At 46.0% G+C, this 16991-nt stretch overlaps 1 protein-coding gene across 3 annotated transcripts in view; it reads right to left on the bottom strand.

Moving 5' to 3' along the window:
- Positions 1-16991, bottom strand: part of syne2b (spectrin repeat containing, nuclear envelope 2b) — a 112506-nt gene that overhangs the window by 14270 nt on the left and 81245 nt on the right. For all 3 annotated transcript variants that reach the window (XM_029125398.2, XM_029125400.2, XM_029125399.2), the window contains 26 exons: positions 16627-16728; positions 16146-16265; positions 15672-15860; positions 15342-15515; positions 15063-15194; positions 14283-14476; positions 14007-14139; positions 13704-13898; positions 13258-13407; positions 13009-13170; positions 12691-12846; positions 12409-12552; positions 12017-12187; positions 11469-11602; positions 11144-11348; positions 10812-10994; positions 10584-10697; positions 10353-10507; positions 10009-10156; positions 9808-9902; positions 9392-9623; positions 9023-9217; positions 6378-6503; positions 5040-5195; positions 3788-3946; positions 2815-2981 (listed from right to left, as the gene is read on the bottom strand). In XM_029125398.2, the coding sequence (XP_028981231.2) occupies positions 2815-2981; positions 3788-3946; positions 5040-5195; positions 6378-6503; positions 9023-9217; positions 9392-9623; positions 9808-9902; positions 10009-10156; positions 10353-10507; positions 10584-10697; positions 10812-10994; positions 11144-11348; positions 11469-11602; positions 12017-12187; positions 12409-12552; positions 12691-12846; positions 13009-13170; positions 13258-13407; positions 13704-13898; positions 14007-14139; positions 14283-14476; positions 15063-15194; positions 15342-15515; positions 15672-15860; positions 16146-16265; positions 16627-16728 (4091 nt within the window). The remainder of the gene's footprint in view (positions 1-2814; positions 2982-3787; positions 3947-5039; positions 5196-6377; positions 6504-9022; positions 9218-9391; positions 9624-9807; positions 9903-10008; positions 10157-10352; positions 10508-10583; positions 10698-10811; positions 10995-11143; positions 11349-11468; positions 11603-12016; positions 12188-12408; positions 12553-12690; positions 12847-13008; positions 13171-13257; positions 13408-13703; positions 13899-14006; positions 14140-14282; positions 14477-15062; positions 15195-15341; positions 15516-15671; positions 15861-16145; positions 16266-16626; positions 16729-16991) is intronic.

Raw genomic sequence — 16991 nt, 5'->3', positions numbered from 1 at the left:
AACAAAGGAAGTCTATTTGTGAGGACTGAGCAGACGCCCGGTCAAAGGCTAGAGAGGGTTGTTTAAAAAAACATCTGCCTCACGCGCTCCTCGCTCAGACAATGGCGAGGAGCACAGGGGCCTTGGGTTAGGGGAAGCAGGACTACGGCGCTATGGATGACACAATGCCTCGTGTCAGCAGACAGCAGCTGCTGGACAGGGTGATAGAGTACCCAGTTTGTTTTGGGGGACAAAGGCGACCGGCTAGCCTGAGCCAATGTCAGCGCATCTAATCCTCACCAAGTCAACTTTCGCTAATCGTCTATATCGCATTGCACCGGGTCTGCCCAGACACTGGCACGGGCTGAGGACCAGCGCTCACTCATCACCACTCTGAAGCGGCCTCTTGTCTCTGACTCATCCAAATAGGTGACACATTATTTCAGGGCCCCGTGACTGGTCAGTGAGAACGGCCAACCTCCAAATCAACTCAGACTTCCGCCTCGAAGCATGAATAAGGGATGTTTCAAATCCCCTGTATGGCTGATGGGTAACAAATAGAGTTCAGGTGACTCATTGATAATGCAAAAGATCAACATACAGTAGGCTGAATGATTTCTGAAACTGTATAAAGTACCAGACAAAAATGAATGGGCAAGTGTCCCCCAACTTGACTGAAACTGTAAATGCTATTGATTTGATGAGGGAAGGTGGCAGGCATACCACTTCATCATAGGATCACAGTGTATTATGGGATAACTGGGGATAATTGGAAGTGGAGCTGACATTGAAGTCTTGCCTGAGCAGGCTGCAAGTGGGTTAAGTGAGGACCGGGGGGCTTTTCCTTCATCCATCTTTTCATCTCTCCCCTTCTCATTCTCTCTGTATATCCACCTGCCTCTCTCTTCATCTGTCCCTCTCCCCCTCTCATACCTATTGATTAACAAAGCCCAGCTCACTCCTTAAACTTTTAACCCCCAGACAGAATGCCACTTGCTGCCTTAGCCAAGTCATTTGGACTGCCTCTGCCATCTCACGTATTCACAGAATAGTTTTCCACTATGTACCAACCTTCTAACATTTGATGACGGTATTAATGTTCTCTTTACTACACAGAGCCCTCTGTAAATATATATTATTATTCACAAACAAGCTGTCACCTGTGGCTAGTTGCCATGCAGAATGTGATGATAATGACCGTGCAGCATGAGAAACTCAGGCTAGAGGCAAAGCAACAGGGCAAATGGTTTCCATGTAAGCCGCCTGTTCAAATGCAACGGACAGACCTTACTGACGTTTACCCACGCTTACAAGGAGCTGCCGCTTCCCTCTACACTTCAATACAACCAACCAGGCCCAAATCACATCATCAGGCATTCTGAAGCTGAAAGATCACATCTCAGTCATGGCACAGCATCTCTGGAATAGGGGTGGAATACGTACGCTGAACCAAGCGTCCACACATTCCTCTGCATTGTCACATGGACCAGTACTAAGTGTCAGAATGGACTTGTGCCAGGGCGCTAGCCAGCTCATTAGCAGGACAAGACATTCACGCTTGGCTGGAAGGGCAGTGGGTTAGTGGGCTGGGCACTCTGTTGCATGTGTTACCCCAGGCTCCACCCACCCCCAATCCTAATCCTGTCACTGACCACATAGCAACACACAAAACAAAGCTGTCACTCAAATAGCAGCCACTCCCCCTGCCTGTTGTTGTTAATCTTGGCAGAGCCCTCCCTAGTCTGAGAGAGACAGACCAGCTGTACATGCTGTCAGGGAGGAAGGAACAGCCACCATATGGCCCAGCTAAGTCCCTCATTCTCATGGAGGATAGGACACCCAGCACCCTGCACATCAAAGTGACATTCCACCTGGCCAGTGGCCACTGGGGCCAAACTAAAAACATCCTGTTAAAGTGCAGGTTAGCTAGCTGTCACTGAGAAGTGGCAGTAGTTTGGCCAACTCAAATGGGTGCTGGAGGCAGGTCTGCACTGAAGGTATAAACGTATGCGATTACTGGGCTCAGTGGAGAGGGTGGAGCTTATGCCCAAACGCTTAAGTCGCTCATTTACATCTCAAACGGTTCCAGTAAGGGTTTAGGTCAGGGTTAGGTAATGGACAGGGGTTAAGGTTAGGGTTTTGGGTATGGAAAATGCACTAATACAATATTCTAGCAGGGTCTTGTAATCAGACTGCAGCAGAGAGGACTGCAGAGCAACATTATGCTAATGATGCCCAGACACATTAGGCCAGCATTTACATCAGGGACTGCAGATAATGGACAGTGTTTATGAGACACAGTGAATCATTAGACTTGTATCTCTCATAGTATATCATTCCCCATGCAGCATTACGTTGGATTTAAACATGTTCTTCTCTCATTAAGCCTGTGGTGTTCTACATAACCGGCTTCATATTCCTCAATGTGGATGGTATGTTTCCTGCTCTCCGAGGCATGCATCTGCCATCAATAATAACGCTGCATGATGATCCAGAAGAGGGATACGCCTGTATATGAGAATCTCGGCAGTTCTCTCCTGTGTTTACTGTGTTGAAATAGGATGAATGTTGATGGATTAATAAGCGTATCCCTGCTTTCATCTGCTTTAATCCCAAAGCTGGGAATGTTGCAGCACGTGTGTCAGGCTGTGCTGACCTCAACTAGCCTTGGTGGTAGTCCACCGTAGCCATGCTTTTCCAAGAGGCTACCCTCGTGTACATCTGAGAGTTTTACAACGATCCATTGTTGTAATGAATCACCAACCCTGTTTTGATTGTTGATTAACTATGAATTGCCTGGCCAAATTAAGCTCGGTGGTTGCATTTCAATCTTACCTTGCCTCTATGTGGTCAAACAGGTGCTGCCACCGATCATTGATGTCTTTCAGCTTGTCGTTGACCTCGGTCTCCTTGGTCTTGTTGCTAGCGGTGATGAGCTGCTCTCCAAGTTGTTTCAGGTGAGTCTTATTTTCACTGAACAGGTTGATCTCCTCCATACAGTCCTGGTAGGTGAACAGAACATGAGAGTCAGTGTAGAATCCGAGTGGGCCATGGCGTTCATGGAAGCATTTCCCCTGATATCAGGGGGTAATGTTGTCACAGTCCTTAAAAAGTCCAATATTGTCCAGTCATCATCACCCCCCCACCCCCAGACACACACACACACACACACACACACACACACACACCAATTCACAAGTACCATAACAAACAATGTGGCCAGGCCTCCACAAACCTAGTTTATGTAGCCTGGCTGAGATTGAAACAGCTGTTGTTCTATTCACAGGCAAAGTAATTCACAGCACACTGAAAACCCTAAACTCCCCCTCCTCTCTCTTTTTCTCTCCATTCTCTCTTCTTCACCGCTTTCTTCTTTTAGGACACAGAACAATACCCACCACTCTAACTCTGTCTGCCACCAGCGGCCACTTGTAGAGCGTTCCATTCTCTTTGTTTACTTCCCTGTCATACAATGGACTTTGATCAGCTGATGAAGGTGAGCCAATCAGTGGACTGTTAGAAACTGTATTGGATTTTGGTGATTCAGTGTTAAATGTTGGGTGTTGGTTTTAATCTAATCCATCATCCATTAAGGCCAATATTCAGTGTTTCAATAAACAATGGAGATTTAAAATAAGAAAGTACAAAACAGACACTTCAAACATTTCACCATTCCGATCTTAACTCTAATTAGAGGACTTTGTCCCACTCCCCAAGGTATATGTCATTCAGTCATGTCCATGCCTCTGCATGCGCCTGAATCCTAGGCCCCTCCCAGCGTTCCAGGCAGTGTGTTACAGCTCCCTACCTTCTTCAGTTTCTCCACCATCTCCTCAATGCTGAGGTCAGCATTGTGGTCCACCTTGTTCTCCATCTGAGTCAGCCATTCACAAAGCTCCTTGTTCTTGTCATTGAAGATGATCCAAGCATTGAGACGGTCTGCTATCTCTTGTTTGCGGAGGGAGACCTTAAAGGGAACACAATATGGTCAAAACGTGTATAACTGATCACACGTTGCGCATTGAAATCACAGTTTTTTACATAAGTTACTGTATATGACTCTGTTGAGCTCATAATGAATTCAAAATTCTGTTTCTCCAGGCTGAATAAGTGACAGTAAGATTGCTAGATAATGTCAGAGAAACCTGCTCAGTTGCTTCACCAAAGTTTCCTTCTGGTGAGTAAAGACTGGTAAACAAAGTCTGACACACACACAGATCTGGAGCATTCACACTGGTGTGATTTCGCTTATCCATTGTGACTCAGTGTACCACGCGACTCCATTAACTCCATTAACACCAATGTCACTGCTCCACTGTCTCTAAACGACAAGTTCATGGTGGATTGTGTGGTGGAACATTAGGAGGTGTAAGCAACACCCTTCATCTGAAAGCTGATTCTGATTTCCAATGAGACAGATTTTGAGAAGACATCAAAACTCCCAATTTAATACAATCCATCAGTTGAATAAGTGAGCACTGTATTCATTTAAGCCTGACAACACAAAATCAGTTTATTTTTCTCTCACTACTTAGATGAGACTGAAAGCCTTATGATCGCCATAGCAACAGGCCTTGCGTGATGACAGGCTGCTTTCCTACACAAAGGCCTGCTTCCTGAAGCCTAAACTAATTTGGCCTCTCACCATCTGGCTCCTGAGTCACTCACAGACACCTCCCCCGACCTCTCTCAAACCTGTTGATCTCTCCCGTAGAATATAACCACAAATCTCAGGCCAGCACAGATCCACCAAACTTGGTTCACCATTTTTTGGTTGACCGTATCATAAAACAAAACAAACTCAACACTTATTATTAAACAGTTTTACATTTCCCCCGACTGGGTTATATGTGTATAAAACCCATGTAAACAGATGACAGCTTAATGCTCTTTCAAAACAATTCGAGTAAGGAACCGAGTTCAAGCATTTAGTAATCTGGACATGATATCCATGCCAACCAGCTGATTCCGTATCTGTCACTCAGCAGCAGCTGCCACGGCATAAACACATCAACACTTCGGCCAGTGGACTCCTCGGCATCGGCCAAAACCGACAGTACCTTGAGACAGAGGTCCTCCCATTCACAGTGGAGGTGCTCCACCTGCTCTTGGAGTAGCAGCACGTCGTCGGCGATAATGTACTGGGACAGGTCCGTCTTCATGGTGGCCAGCTCGGTCAGGCTCTCCGCCCAGTCATCCAGGGAGTTCTTAGCCTCCTGCATACCATAACACAACAGCAACAATCTGTCCGGTCAGGCCCCTCTACTCCACTCACACGTTCTATCCCTGTCTATGTCCTGCCCCTCCCTCTCTCAGCTCTGCTTCTCTCTCTCTCTTCCTCCCCGCCCCGAAAGAGGATTAAGGGCTGCAGCAGGCCAGGACAGAGGGGGAGGGGAGGGGGAGGGGTGGAGAAGGGGAGGGGAGGGGATGGACCTACAGTATCTCACAAAAGTGAGTACACCCCTCACATTTTTGTAAATATTTGATTCTCACTTTTGTTGCCAGTGGTTTAGACATTAATGGGTCTGTGTTGAGTCATTTTGAGGGGACAGCAAATTTACACTGTTATAAAAGCTGTACACTCACTACATTGTAGCAAAGTGTCATTCCTTCAGATATAATCAAATATTTGCAAAAATGTGAGGGGTGTACTCACTTTTGTGAGATACTGTATATATGGTCCAGAATGTATATTTCAGACATATTGAAGTCTACAATGTAATCCCCAATAATACCCAATAATACACAAAGTGTTTAAGAAACAAAAAGGATCAAGGCACTCATCAGCTAATTATTTAAGACGCCTTATTTTTGGTTAAGGCACGTGCCGTTGAAACAAAAGTTAAAATCTGGTGTGCTGTGTCCTGCAGCAAGTTTAACAGATACAGTGAACCATACTAGACAAATACTTGTTGTCCCAAAAAAGGTTCAGAACACTAAGACATTAATGTGGATGTTACCCTGAAATTATTTGTTTATAACAATTTTATTTCTTCCAACAAGACATGTAACATCAGCTTGCTTAATAATAATAATAAAATATGATATACAATTCAATTAATCTGCTCCAGTTGATCTATTACAAAGACATAGGCGTTCTGATCAATTAATCTATCCAATTTATTTTTTGACATCATCGGTTTTCACAAAGTGCTTGTACAGCCCCCTGATAAGATTTTAGTTCAAATGTTTGCAGAAGTAATACAGACGCTAAAAGGTTTCCAAATTGTCCTTCATCACTCTATGCAATAAAAAGATTAGCAGCAATGGACACACCACAACCGGTAAAACAAACCAAACAAATGACCGCCAAGATAAAACAGTTATAAAGTGGGACATGGCTTGAATACATTTGTTGCTATCCATTTGTCCCAACACGTTATTCATCAAACATTTACCTTAATTTGTTTCTCTGTAACTTGGAGCTCATCATTGCGTTCTGGGATTGACTGCTTTAGTCCGGTCTTAATGGTGTCCAACTGCTGCATGCTAGCTGCTAGTCTGGTCTGGCAGTGGTCCCAGTTCTGAGAGGAGACACATGATCATTTATTTATATAAAGTGGGAAGACACAGTATCAAAGGGTGTCATAAAACTATAGCCCCAAAGAATAGTTGAGTAGGTAATTACCAGTTAAGGACAATTTCTTTTCTCTCGATGTTTTACTATGCACATTTTGATAGCATTTAAAATGTATAGCTGTGCCTCCATTCTCTCGGTGGATGAAAGGAGAATTGATTAATTTGATTGATGTCAGAACAATCACCTCCATTGTCTTTCACTTTCCTCATTATTTCTAATCGTTGCCTGAGTATTGGATGAAAAGCCTGTAGCTTCTGTCAAAGGAAAGAACGATTTGGCCAAAAAAGACAAAGGCAACAGTCATCTAAGGTGTCAAAGACCATCCATCTGAGCCTCCATACAAAGAGCGAGGCCAGGTTTCCATTACATACCATATCTGTAGTCCCAGCCCCACATGGAGTATCTCCAGGTAATGACAGTGGAACAGCATGGCCAAACAAGCATTTTTCCCCAGTGGGAGTGGAGGCTCTGGTCTCCATCTCCATCCTAGTGGCCAACTCAGGGTCTAGAAGGGTTCAGGTGCTCTAATACCTAGACAGACTGATAACACTAAGCAGCATCCCCCTGCCAGCGTGTCTGCCTCACACCTGCTGGTTGGCCTGTCTGCCTGTCTGTCCATAATGTCCTTAGCATAGTGGAAAATAATGGGCTGAGTGCTTCAAAATCACCTACTAATTTGATTATGATCCTTCAATCTGAGGGATTTTACAGGCTAGATCAGATCAATTACAGGACATTTTCTCTTTGACTCATAGCTTTCCATAAAGAGCCTTTAACATAACACTACTGAGTGATATTGATCATTATTCAATGATTAATCTATCTGGCGGGGGCTGGTCAAAAATGGGGGAGGGTTTTTTTTGCTCTGTATTGTGTGTCTTTTGTGAGGGCAGAGGGGAGGGCATTGCATTTATAGATGGGTTTTTTTTAGCAGTTTTGCAGGTCTCCCATACCTTATTTTATGGTACTATGGAAGAATCTGAGCGGCATTCAGCATTTTGCTATCCAGCTTGACTCAGACAGCTAGTCATGCTATGACACATAAACAACTCCACATAGCTTAGGAAGTTGTTAAGAAAGGGAATTGAGCTTTGTTGTGGAGCAGAAGACCACTGGTTTGCGCTTTATGTTGGCAGGCATACCTTCAGGGAGGGTTAAGCCTAGTCGTGCAGTACAAAATGAAGCTCAATGAAAATCGGTTTCATCAGAGTGACTTCATTATTTTTATTCTGACCATTCTGTAACATATTTAATGAGGGAGGATTTGTTTTTATGCTGAGAGGGTGGTGCATTTTTTTATTGATACATGGAGTTTGACCTGCCTCCCCACTCCCCAATAAATAACTCTCTTTTAGTTAGGTCAGTTAGTCAGTAAAGTACCCGACACAATCTCAGATCAGAGATAAATTAAGCCAGCCTGCTGAATATGTGGATATATGGTTATTCTAGTGAAAAACAGGGGATGGAGGTCATTGTTTCAGGCCCAAATCTACTACATTTGACATTTTACTGCCTGAAGCCCAATCAGGGAGGAAATGGACTCCCTATACCAGCAGGGGTAGCAATGGGCATTTAAAGTTCAAATATAACCACAGTAGGGGGTCACATTTCATAACAGGTATTTCAAAGGGGCTCTAGAACTCCTATGGCAAACTACAGACCTCTGGCTGTGGAGAAAGCCAGCTGAACATCGGACACTTCAATTTCACATGGCATTTTTGTCGATTCTATCCAGCGCATTCGTCTTCAGATGGCTAGGTGTGACAACCGCCAATCACAGTAATTGCAAGTACATTTTCCTCAATGAGTAAGTCATAAGCAAAGACGGTGCTAGTAGAAAAAGATAATGATAGGGGTGCCAGGACAGAGGAGTGTGGGAGCTGCTCTCCCATAAGAGTGGGATGGCCAAGAAACCACAGGTCGCTAGACAGAGTGCTTGGTTAGGGATGTAGGCTTTGTGCGTGGCGTGTAACTAAGGCGGGGCGGTTTGACTCGCTATTTTATAGGAAGCCAGTGTCGTATGTGGAGGAGTGAAGACTGAACGGCAGTCGGAGCTGCAGCGATCCGGATAAGTTGCAGCGATTAAACTGCACAATCGGGCAGCCCAGACAGCGGTCGGTTTCAGTAGTTCGGGCAGTCACAGGACACGAAAAGCGCTTGGATTAGGGCCTGCTTGTCTCCTACAGGTGTTATAGAGCATGAACCCGCTGAAAGCCTGAAATAAGCTTCTGATTTATAGTACATCTATTTATTCTATTATAAACCACTGTACTCCATTCTATTGTTTCAAATAGGTCCTCTTCACGTTTGATCTATGATTTCAGTTTGTGAATTTACAATCAAATGGACTCTAAAAAGATCATTACATAACAGTGATGGACAGGTAACGATCTTCCCGGGTCAGCTGACTAGTCCCTTCTCCCAGTGGCTGGTTCCCACCTGACTGAGAGCTTAAAGAGGCACCTGAATGATGAGGTCTGTGAGGTCCTTCCTCTTTCCTAGCAGGCCTTGTAGGTTCTTCCAGTTGTCCTGCAGGGTAGCCAGCTCGTTCTGTAGCTGTGTCTGGGTCTGCTCATCCCCCATGGAGAAGAGCTGGCGGCCCAGCTCCAAGGTCTGGATGTAGCTGCACTGGTATCTCTGGAACAGCAGCTCTGTGTGCTACAGTCAGGAGGAATGCGCGGAATCAATCAATGTACGTCTGTATTGTGGAAACAATCAGTCAATGGCTCTTTGTGCCATAATGAAAATCAATTGGACAGACCCTTTTCCTTTAGTCTCTGCTCTTATTGACCCCCCCTCATTTCACCTTGGCTGTGTTGGTTCAAATCTAACCTTTAGGTCATGGAGCGAGTGTTGGAGATGCTGCACGCTGCATTGGGCTGGACCAGTAAGAGGCAGGAGGGCCAGGGCGTCTGCAACAAACCTCTGGAGCTTCCTGAGGTTGCAATGATAGAGGTGCCAGTGTTTGACCAGCCCCTCCACCAGAGAGCGCCTCTGATCTGCCCTCTGAACCGCCCCCTGCCAGTGCTCCCTCAGCTGGGCCAGCTTCAGGATGAAGTCCGTCCTGGGGGACAGAAGGGGCCCAGTGTAAAGCAGGTTAATGATTGCTAATTCATGGAAAGGAAGCTACAGTGTTTTACTAATGCCCGGGCGATGATCAAAGGAGCAGCTAATAGAGGCAAATTAACATCAATACCTCTACAAAGACTAGAACATTGTCCATGTGACCAGAGAGTCTCTGTTCTCACCTGTCATCAACATCTCCCCTCTGCAGCAGATGCAGAGCATCGTTGATGACCGCGTGCAGGATCTGATGCCCAATGGACATCTCTAACTGGAACCTCTGAGACACCAGAATCACAAGATCACTTTCATACTTATCGTCCTCATCAGGGGTACAGAGGAGTAACTGCGTCGTCTGGGTGTGTGTCTTTGTGAGTGTCCGTCACCTGGTGTGTGCGTAGCTGCTCCCTCAGGCCGGCGTAGGTGCTAGCCAGTTCTACTGCCAGGCTGTCGTCCATCGTCTGTAGGAAGTCCGTCCAGCTCTCACACTTCTCCTGAAAACTCTGCCGCCTCAGTGCCTCTGTCTGCAATTCACTGGCACAGACACACAAGACTCTCACCTTCAGATCTGGCGCGCCGCCAGCAGGGATTGCCCAGGTAAACACTAGACAAGTCATTGTCCCTGAGGGCAGAGTGGAGGCCTACCTGAACTCTGTCTGTTACTGCTGTTCACTTGATACAACGCCCTTTACTTACATATGCTGACAGATTAGCACTCGACTTTACTGACCTGCAGGTGTCTACAGCACGGGCAGAGGCCTGAGCCCAGCTTCTGTTGAGGCTCTGTAGTCTGTGGGTGACGGGGTCACTGAGGGACAGTCTGAAGCTCAGCTCATTCAGCACGTCCAGGTCAGGAGAGAAACCAGCGAGCTCCAACAGAGCCATCTGAAACATGTGGCGCCACGGTTAGTCTCTGGATGGACGGCGTTAAAATTTAGAGCTCGGCTGTGTTTTAGCCTACCTTGGATACGGGTGGAGACACAGTGGCGTCTTTCAGTCTCCCCTCCCAGGCCTCGAGGTGTTTCTCAAGGGATGCCAAGACACTCTCAAACTCCTGTAGCTGCTCACCCTCTTCCTATATGCAGAGAATCAGATGTGTGCAAATGCAAAACATAACTAAAGCTGTAGTGTAATGAAGATGTAATGATCCTAGGTGAGTGATATAACATTTAAAAAGTGAACATCTTACCTGCAGTTGACCAAGCTGATCAGCCAGAGCCTGGTTAAGATGTAGAACACCACGGGTCAATAGGTGCCTCTCTGATTGGATGTAGATGGCAGCAGAGGGTTCCATTAGTCCACTGAGTTCCTTAGAGGCGTCTAGCACCCTTTCCAAGTCAGCCTGTAAACAGTCCGCTCTCCCCTGCAGGCTCTGGGACCAGGTTAATGGGACAAACACAGCACGGATCATGACAGGGTACAACAAACGTCATGATGCAGAATCAACCTGATCATCACACAACATATTGCCACTACCGTCCATACTTAACCACCAAGTGGTTCTGATAACATCCCGCTTACCTGGGCGCCCTGCATCTGGGCAGCAACCAGCTGGGCAGTCCTGGCCTGACCGGGTGGTCTGCTCATCAGAGCTGTGACGTCACCCCTCAGGGTTTGCAGACGTTCGGAGAAAGGCACAGAGAGCTGGGAATAGTCCTCCCAAACCTGGAGCAGAGTCTGGCTTCTCAGAAGGTTATCCTCCAGCTCACTGTTCACCTTGGTCCACCTTGACAGACCACAGGCACACACTCAGAGTGTGCGTGTATGTGTGTGTGTGTGTGTGTGTGTGTGTGTGTGTGTGTGAGAGAGCGTGTGCATGCATGTTAATTGTGTTGATTCTGCTGACCTGGCTCTTTCTCGGTCCAGTTGCTCAGACATGAGGTTGAGGGTGGTGGGACTGATCATGTCTCTGAGGATGGAGAGATTTTGGCCCAGACAGGCCCACTGAGAGACACACCCCACAGTCTCCTTCCTTAGACACTACATACAGGAACACATACACATTACTGTGATGGTCACCTATGTAACAGAATGATAACATTATGCCATTACTGGTTTCATAGGTTAATTCTGTTTGAGACAGCAGCAGCCTTCCAAGGGTCCCCAAAATACAAAACAATTGAATGTTTCAACTGAAGAGTTTTATGTTATCTAAGCTTTATGTAATTTAAACACAACAGAGTTTGCAAGTTTAAACACAACAATATTTAGCATGAAAACAAGAAATGAACACAAGAAAAAGTTCCCTCAACTAGGAGAGACTGGATTGCGTGTTGTGTATATATTTAGGATAAGTCGTGCTGCACGGTTTTAACCAGCTTTAGGTCTCTGGCTAGGAACATTTAAAAATAGGGAAGACATAGTGTAACCAACCTGGTAAACGTTGGTACAAACCTGCAGCTCATCATGAAGTCCTTGCAGGGCATGAAGAGAAAGCTGAGGGAAGCAGATGTATTCTACAGCCTGACTGGTCTTCATGGTAGTCAGCATCACATCGTTCAGCCCTTTGTCAAAACCTGCCCAGACCTCCAACACCTTCTTTAGTCTCTGTTCCAGAGCGGTGTTCTGGAATGGGAAGAAACAGGCCGAAAGCACAAAGATTTAACTAAACCTTCCGCATTCTGTCATTTGAAAACCTCTGGAAACTTTTGATTTCAAATATGATACATATATTTCTATGCTTTATTTTACAGGAAAGGGGAGAAAGATAGGAGAGAGAATGTTTGTTGATCACTGGACCCACACAAGCACACAATGTCAAGTCATTTCCATGCCAAGTAACTTACTTCTTCAGTGATATCTGCACAGGCTTTGATTAACTCATCTGTCTGAGTGAGGAAAGCAGAAGTTCCTTCCTCTTTTTCTCTCCTGTATTTTTCTTTCAAGTCTTGAAGTGCTGAGATATTTCGAAATACATTCTCCTTCAGACCCTGAACCCCCCCCCACAGTAGTAGTTAAGATTACACAGGAACAAATGCATCATGGAACTTGGGGTCTTGGAACTTAAAATGACCACTGGCTTGACACCTATAATGGTCATGTAACCAAGACTCTGATTTTCATCATACCTCGCAGGTTGTCAAGCACTTCTCTACCCCTGACAGACTAACAGGCCTCTGGGCTGAGCCCATCCACTCTCTCTGACTTCTGATCCAGTTGTGGTGGTTCTGCAGGGTGACCTCTCTCTCTGAACACATCCTCAGCTCCTCGTCCACTTCCCGGTTCTGCAGAGGGACCGTCAGTGTCATAATCAACGTATTTTTGGTTACATCTAAGTCAGTGGGAGTAATGGAGTAATCTAGTGAGATCTAGTTGATCAGACGTCCTGTAGTTTGAAGGCGGATGTTACTGTAGTATATTTTCTCTTTGCCCTACTGGGAAGTTACCAGGTTGTTGAGGGTTCTCTGTAGGCTGAGCCAGCGGTGGTTCAGAGCACCCAGCTCCTCGGCATAGTGTATGCACTCGTATCTCCCTGTGATCATCTGGAACGCTGCCTGGTTGACGTAGTCTACTGTGAGCTGGTGTACCGCCATCTTAGCATCACATTCCTGAAGGAGAAAGAGACAGAGAGACCTATGAAATCCACCCACTTGCTTATTTAAGTACACATCTACTACATTATTAGGAACTGAGACCTTGTAGCTCTGAAGGAGTTGGGTGAGGTCAGCGCTGTTCAAGGCGGTTTGGATCCTGTCCCTCTGCTCCTCTAGCCTGGCTTCAGTCTCACCTATCCAGGTCAGCAGTTCTGTCATGGCCCCCAGTGGGGAGAGCCTCTCCATCAACAACTGATGGATAGAAGGTGGGGGGGAGAGGAGACAATCAGGCAGAGGGAGAAATAGGTTCACACCAATGAAGAGGTGAAGAAGGCTTCAGGTGCCTTTGTGCTCCGCAGCTGTGCTGTTTAAACCTGTTAATTGGTGAGAGGAGGCTCACATATAAAATGTATGTGTGACCACTTGTCAAACAAATGGCACGTATAAATGAAGCAATTTGTCCATTAGTAGTTGGGGGAAAAAGTGTGATGAAGCTCCACGGTTGTGTATGTATGATGTCACTGTGATATTGTTTGTGACAGACTCACCTGATGCAGACTCTGTAGGACAGCGGGTATATCAGCACGCATGTCAGCCCAGTCCTGTTCCATCTGTCTGAGCTGGGTGTCTATTGAACAGAATTCTGCAGGGCTCTCTGCTTCTCTCAGCTGCTGCAGCTGCATTCCTGTGGTGATCACAGAGGTCTTCTGAGTGGTCCTAACCTCCAGCGCTTTGGTTAAGTCCTACAAACACAACAGATGTGGTTATAGTCACATGAAGGTGATTCACCCCAACATATTCCCACAGGGGTTAACTTGACTGGACTTGTCAAAACAGTCCAAAAGATTTACCATATATTGGTTGAAGCAGGCGCGTATATGGTCAAGATTTTGCTCCTGATTTGCTGTGAGAGTGAATATCATGTTTATGCATTTCCTGGCCCCTGTGATCCACTCACTCAATGCCAAAGAGTCATGGGAAAATCTGCAGGGGTTATATTAGGGACAATCTTTAGAATTTGTCATTAGGATTAATAAGCTATACAACACAACTATTTTAAAATAGAAAACTGCCAGTGCAGTTATGCTTTCATACGTTATCAGTGACCCCTGTATGAAAGTTGTCACCTGCTCAACAGTTTCCTGCTCCTGTCTGTAGTGGCTGGTGTCTTCTCCAATCTCCAGAGAAGGCTTGTCCAGCGAGCCTCCAGGGCACGGCCGGACGCATCCACCCGTTTGTAGCCCTCCTCCTGCAGCCTCTTCCCAAGCACCTGCACCTGGATAAGCCTTGGCCTGCTCTCATCCAAGACTCTTTTCATTTTCTGTCAGAGAGAAAGTACCTAATCATCAGTCTCTTCACGCTGACCCTATATATACAATTCTAACTCGAACTCTATCTATATCACGCTGCCTTCTCCTCACCCCCCTACCCTGGGCCCCTGAGCACCAGGCTGTGAATGAGGAAAACACTCATGTTTCTGACAGAACGGGAGAAGACTTTCCTCTGGATGAGGTGCCCCACTCTGGCCATTTTGGATGAATGAGAAGAAAGTGTAGTAGAATCAGATAGGCATGGAGCTGGGAAGATATGAGGTGCAATTACTGCTAGCTGCCCCACATCAAAGAGAGAGAACATCCAGTGCTCCCATTAATGTCTCTCCTGTATTCAAGTGAAGCAATTAGAGGTAGAGTGCAGTGCAGTAATTGCACAGTTGATTGAGTACATAGAATGTCCAATGGCCTCCAAATTAGTAGGAAAAAAATACCTACATATATGTAAAGCCAACAGAAAGTATGTACAGAGAATCCACAGCCTGTTATTAGAGGTCATAACTTTAATACATAATTACTGTTTTGTCCTATTTTTATGTTAACGGGACCGCAATTCTGGACGGTTAAAGCATCAACCTGGTAGACAGAGAGCTTCTCGCGAATCTGCTCCTCTGAGTCCTCCTCCAGGTGTATGCTGGGCAGACCAGCTTCCACATCCACTAGCAGGCTGTCCAAATGGGCCCACGCCGCCTCCCACTGGGTCCACATCTACAACCAGAACCATTTAACAACAGCTCATTCAAATGTACTAAGCCAATAGTAGCACAATGTACCATCTCAAAACAGTCAAAAAAAACCTGAACGTGAGTCCGCATCTAGCCCCGCCGAACCCACCTGTTCCTGTGCTGCGCCTACCTGTAATGTCCGCAGCATCCACGTGCCTTCCTCCAGGGCCTGCTTCTGGAGCTGGGACACCTCCTCCTGGAGGTGCTTCAGAGAGCCCACCCGCTTTTGGAGGGCGCTCTCAGGGATTCTCAGAGACAGGTGATGCAGGGTCCCAAGGTGAATCCCAAGGAACTGGAAGAACTTCTGTTAAATCCACAAGAACCCACAGGAGGAAGAAGGCAACACGCAAAGCATTAATGGTATCAAATCCAACGGCTACGTGCATAGTGGTGCTAGAACGGGAACCTCTCCACTTCATAGGATCAGTACCCAGTCGGGGATTGAATGGTCAGTTCTTACTGAGTGTCTGCTGATGTAGTTGTGTAGTTCAGTCCTGGTGTGGAGCTTCAGACCAGGCCTCTGTGACAGGCGATCTGTGCCAAGGATGACCAGTCCCCCCAGGCCACGCAGCAGCCTCTCAAACTGGTCTTGGAGATCCACACTAGCCCTCAGCTCCACGCACCTGGCCCCCACGGAGCCTAACGCTCTCTGCAGCACCGCCCAGAGACACACATTAGTAAACAGAATCATCACACACATGGTCTTGTGTAACCACAAGCCCAAAACTGATGTCTTCATTCTATATGTTGAGTAATACAAATTGGGGTAGAGCCGAAAAGGGGAGAAAACTAAAACTAGGAGAAAGTAAGGTAATCTCTTCTCCTATGTAATGTAACTGATGGGATAAATTTCACAGGGTAATATCACAGTGCTGTCACATCACGCCTCCACAGAGACCATGTCGTTCAGTTCTACCACATGTTAATAGAGCACCTCCAGCTTGGTGGCCTCCTGTGTGAGTGTGGACGGAAGACCCTGTCTCTCTGCCTCCTGCTGCAGGAACGACACCTGGCTGAACTGGACCAGCAGGTCTCCCTGGATCAACACCACAGACTAAACACACAAACACACAGGTCTGGAGACCGTTCAACAAGCCACAGCCGGCTGCTGTGTGGGGATCTAAATATCACGGCCATATAATGTCAGTTTGTGAACAGTTGATCGTATTTAGGCCTAACATCAATGACTTACAGAGCTGTAAGAAATCCACAGAGAGGAACGTACCGGAAATACTAAGCCTACGGTAACCATTTAACATGTAACATATTTACTAGTGACTACGGATAGCTGTATGTACAGTACGTATATGTAAATGAATGAGGTTACAGTACGTATATGTAAATGAATGAGGTTACAGTACGTATGTAAATGAATGAGGTTACAGTACGTATGTAAATGAATGAGGTCACAGTACCTGTAGTTGATCACAAGCGTCTTGAGGGACAGCTTCGTTAGTAATTCTGTGTAAGGCCAACTCATTAGCAAGACAGGCTGCATGCAATTCTGCTAAGATTGTCTGTTGAGTTATACAAACACAGTACAACAAAATCATGACATTGCAACACATAGATACTTTAGGCTGTGCAAGCTACAAGTAATGTCCAGAGTGTAAGGGAGTTTTAGAAACATTACAGGTATAAGACAAAGGGACCACAGACACGTTATTACAAATAGTGAAGGGAGCAAAACTCCTTGTGTTAAACACGGTGTAAACACACAAGACCAACTGCACCCATCATACAATAACATAACATTCTGATATGGGCTGTCCTGAAACTG

Source organism: Esox lucius, chromosome 15 (genome assembly GCF_011004845.1).
Source record: "Esox lucius isolate fEsoLuc1 chromosome 15, fEsoLuc1.pri, whole genome shotgun sequence".
NCBI lineage: Eukaryota > Metazoa > Chordata > Actinopteri > Esociformes > Esocidae > Esox > Esox lucius.
Note: the sequence above shows the minus strand (reverse complement) of the source record. Positions and strands in the feature narration are given on the sequence as shown.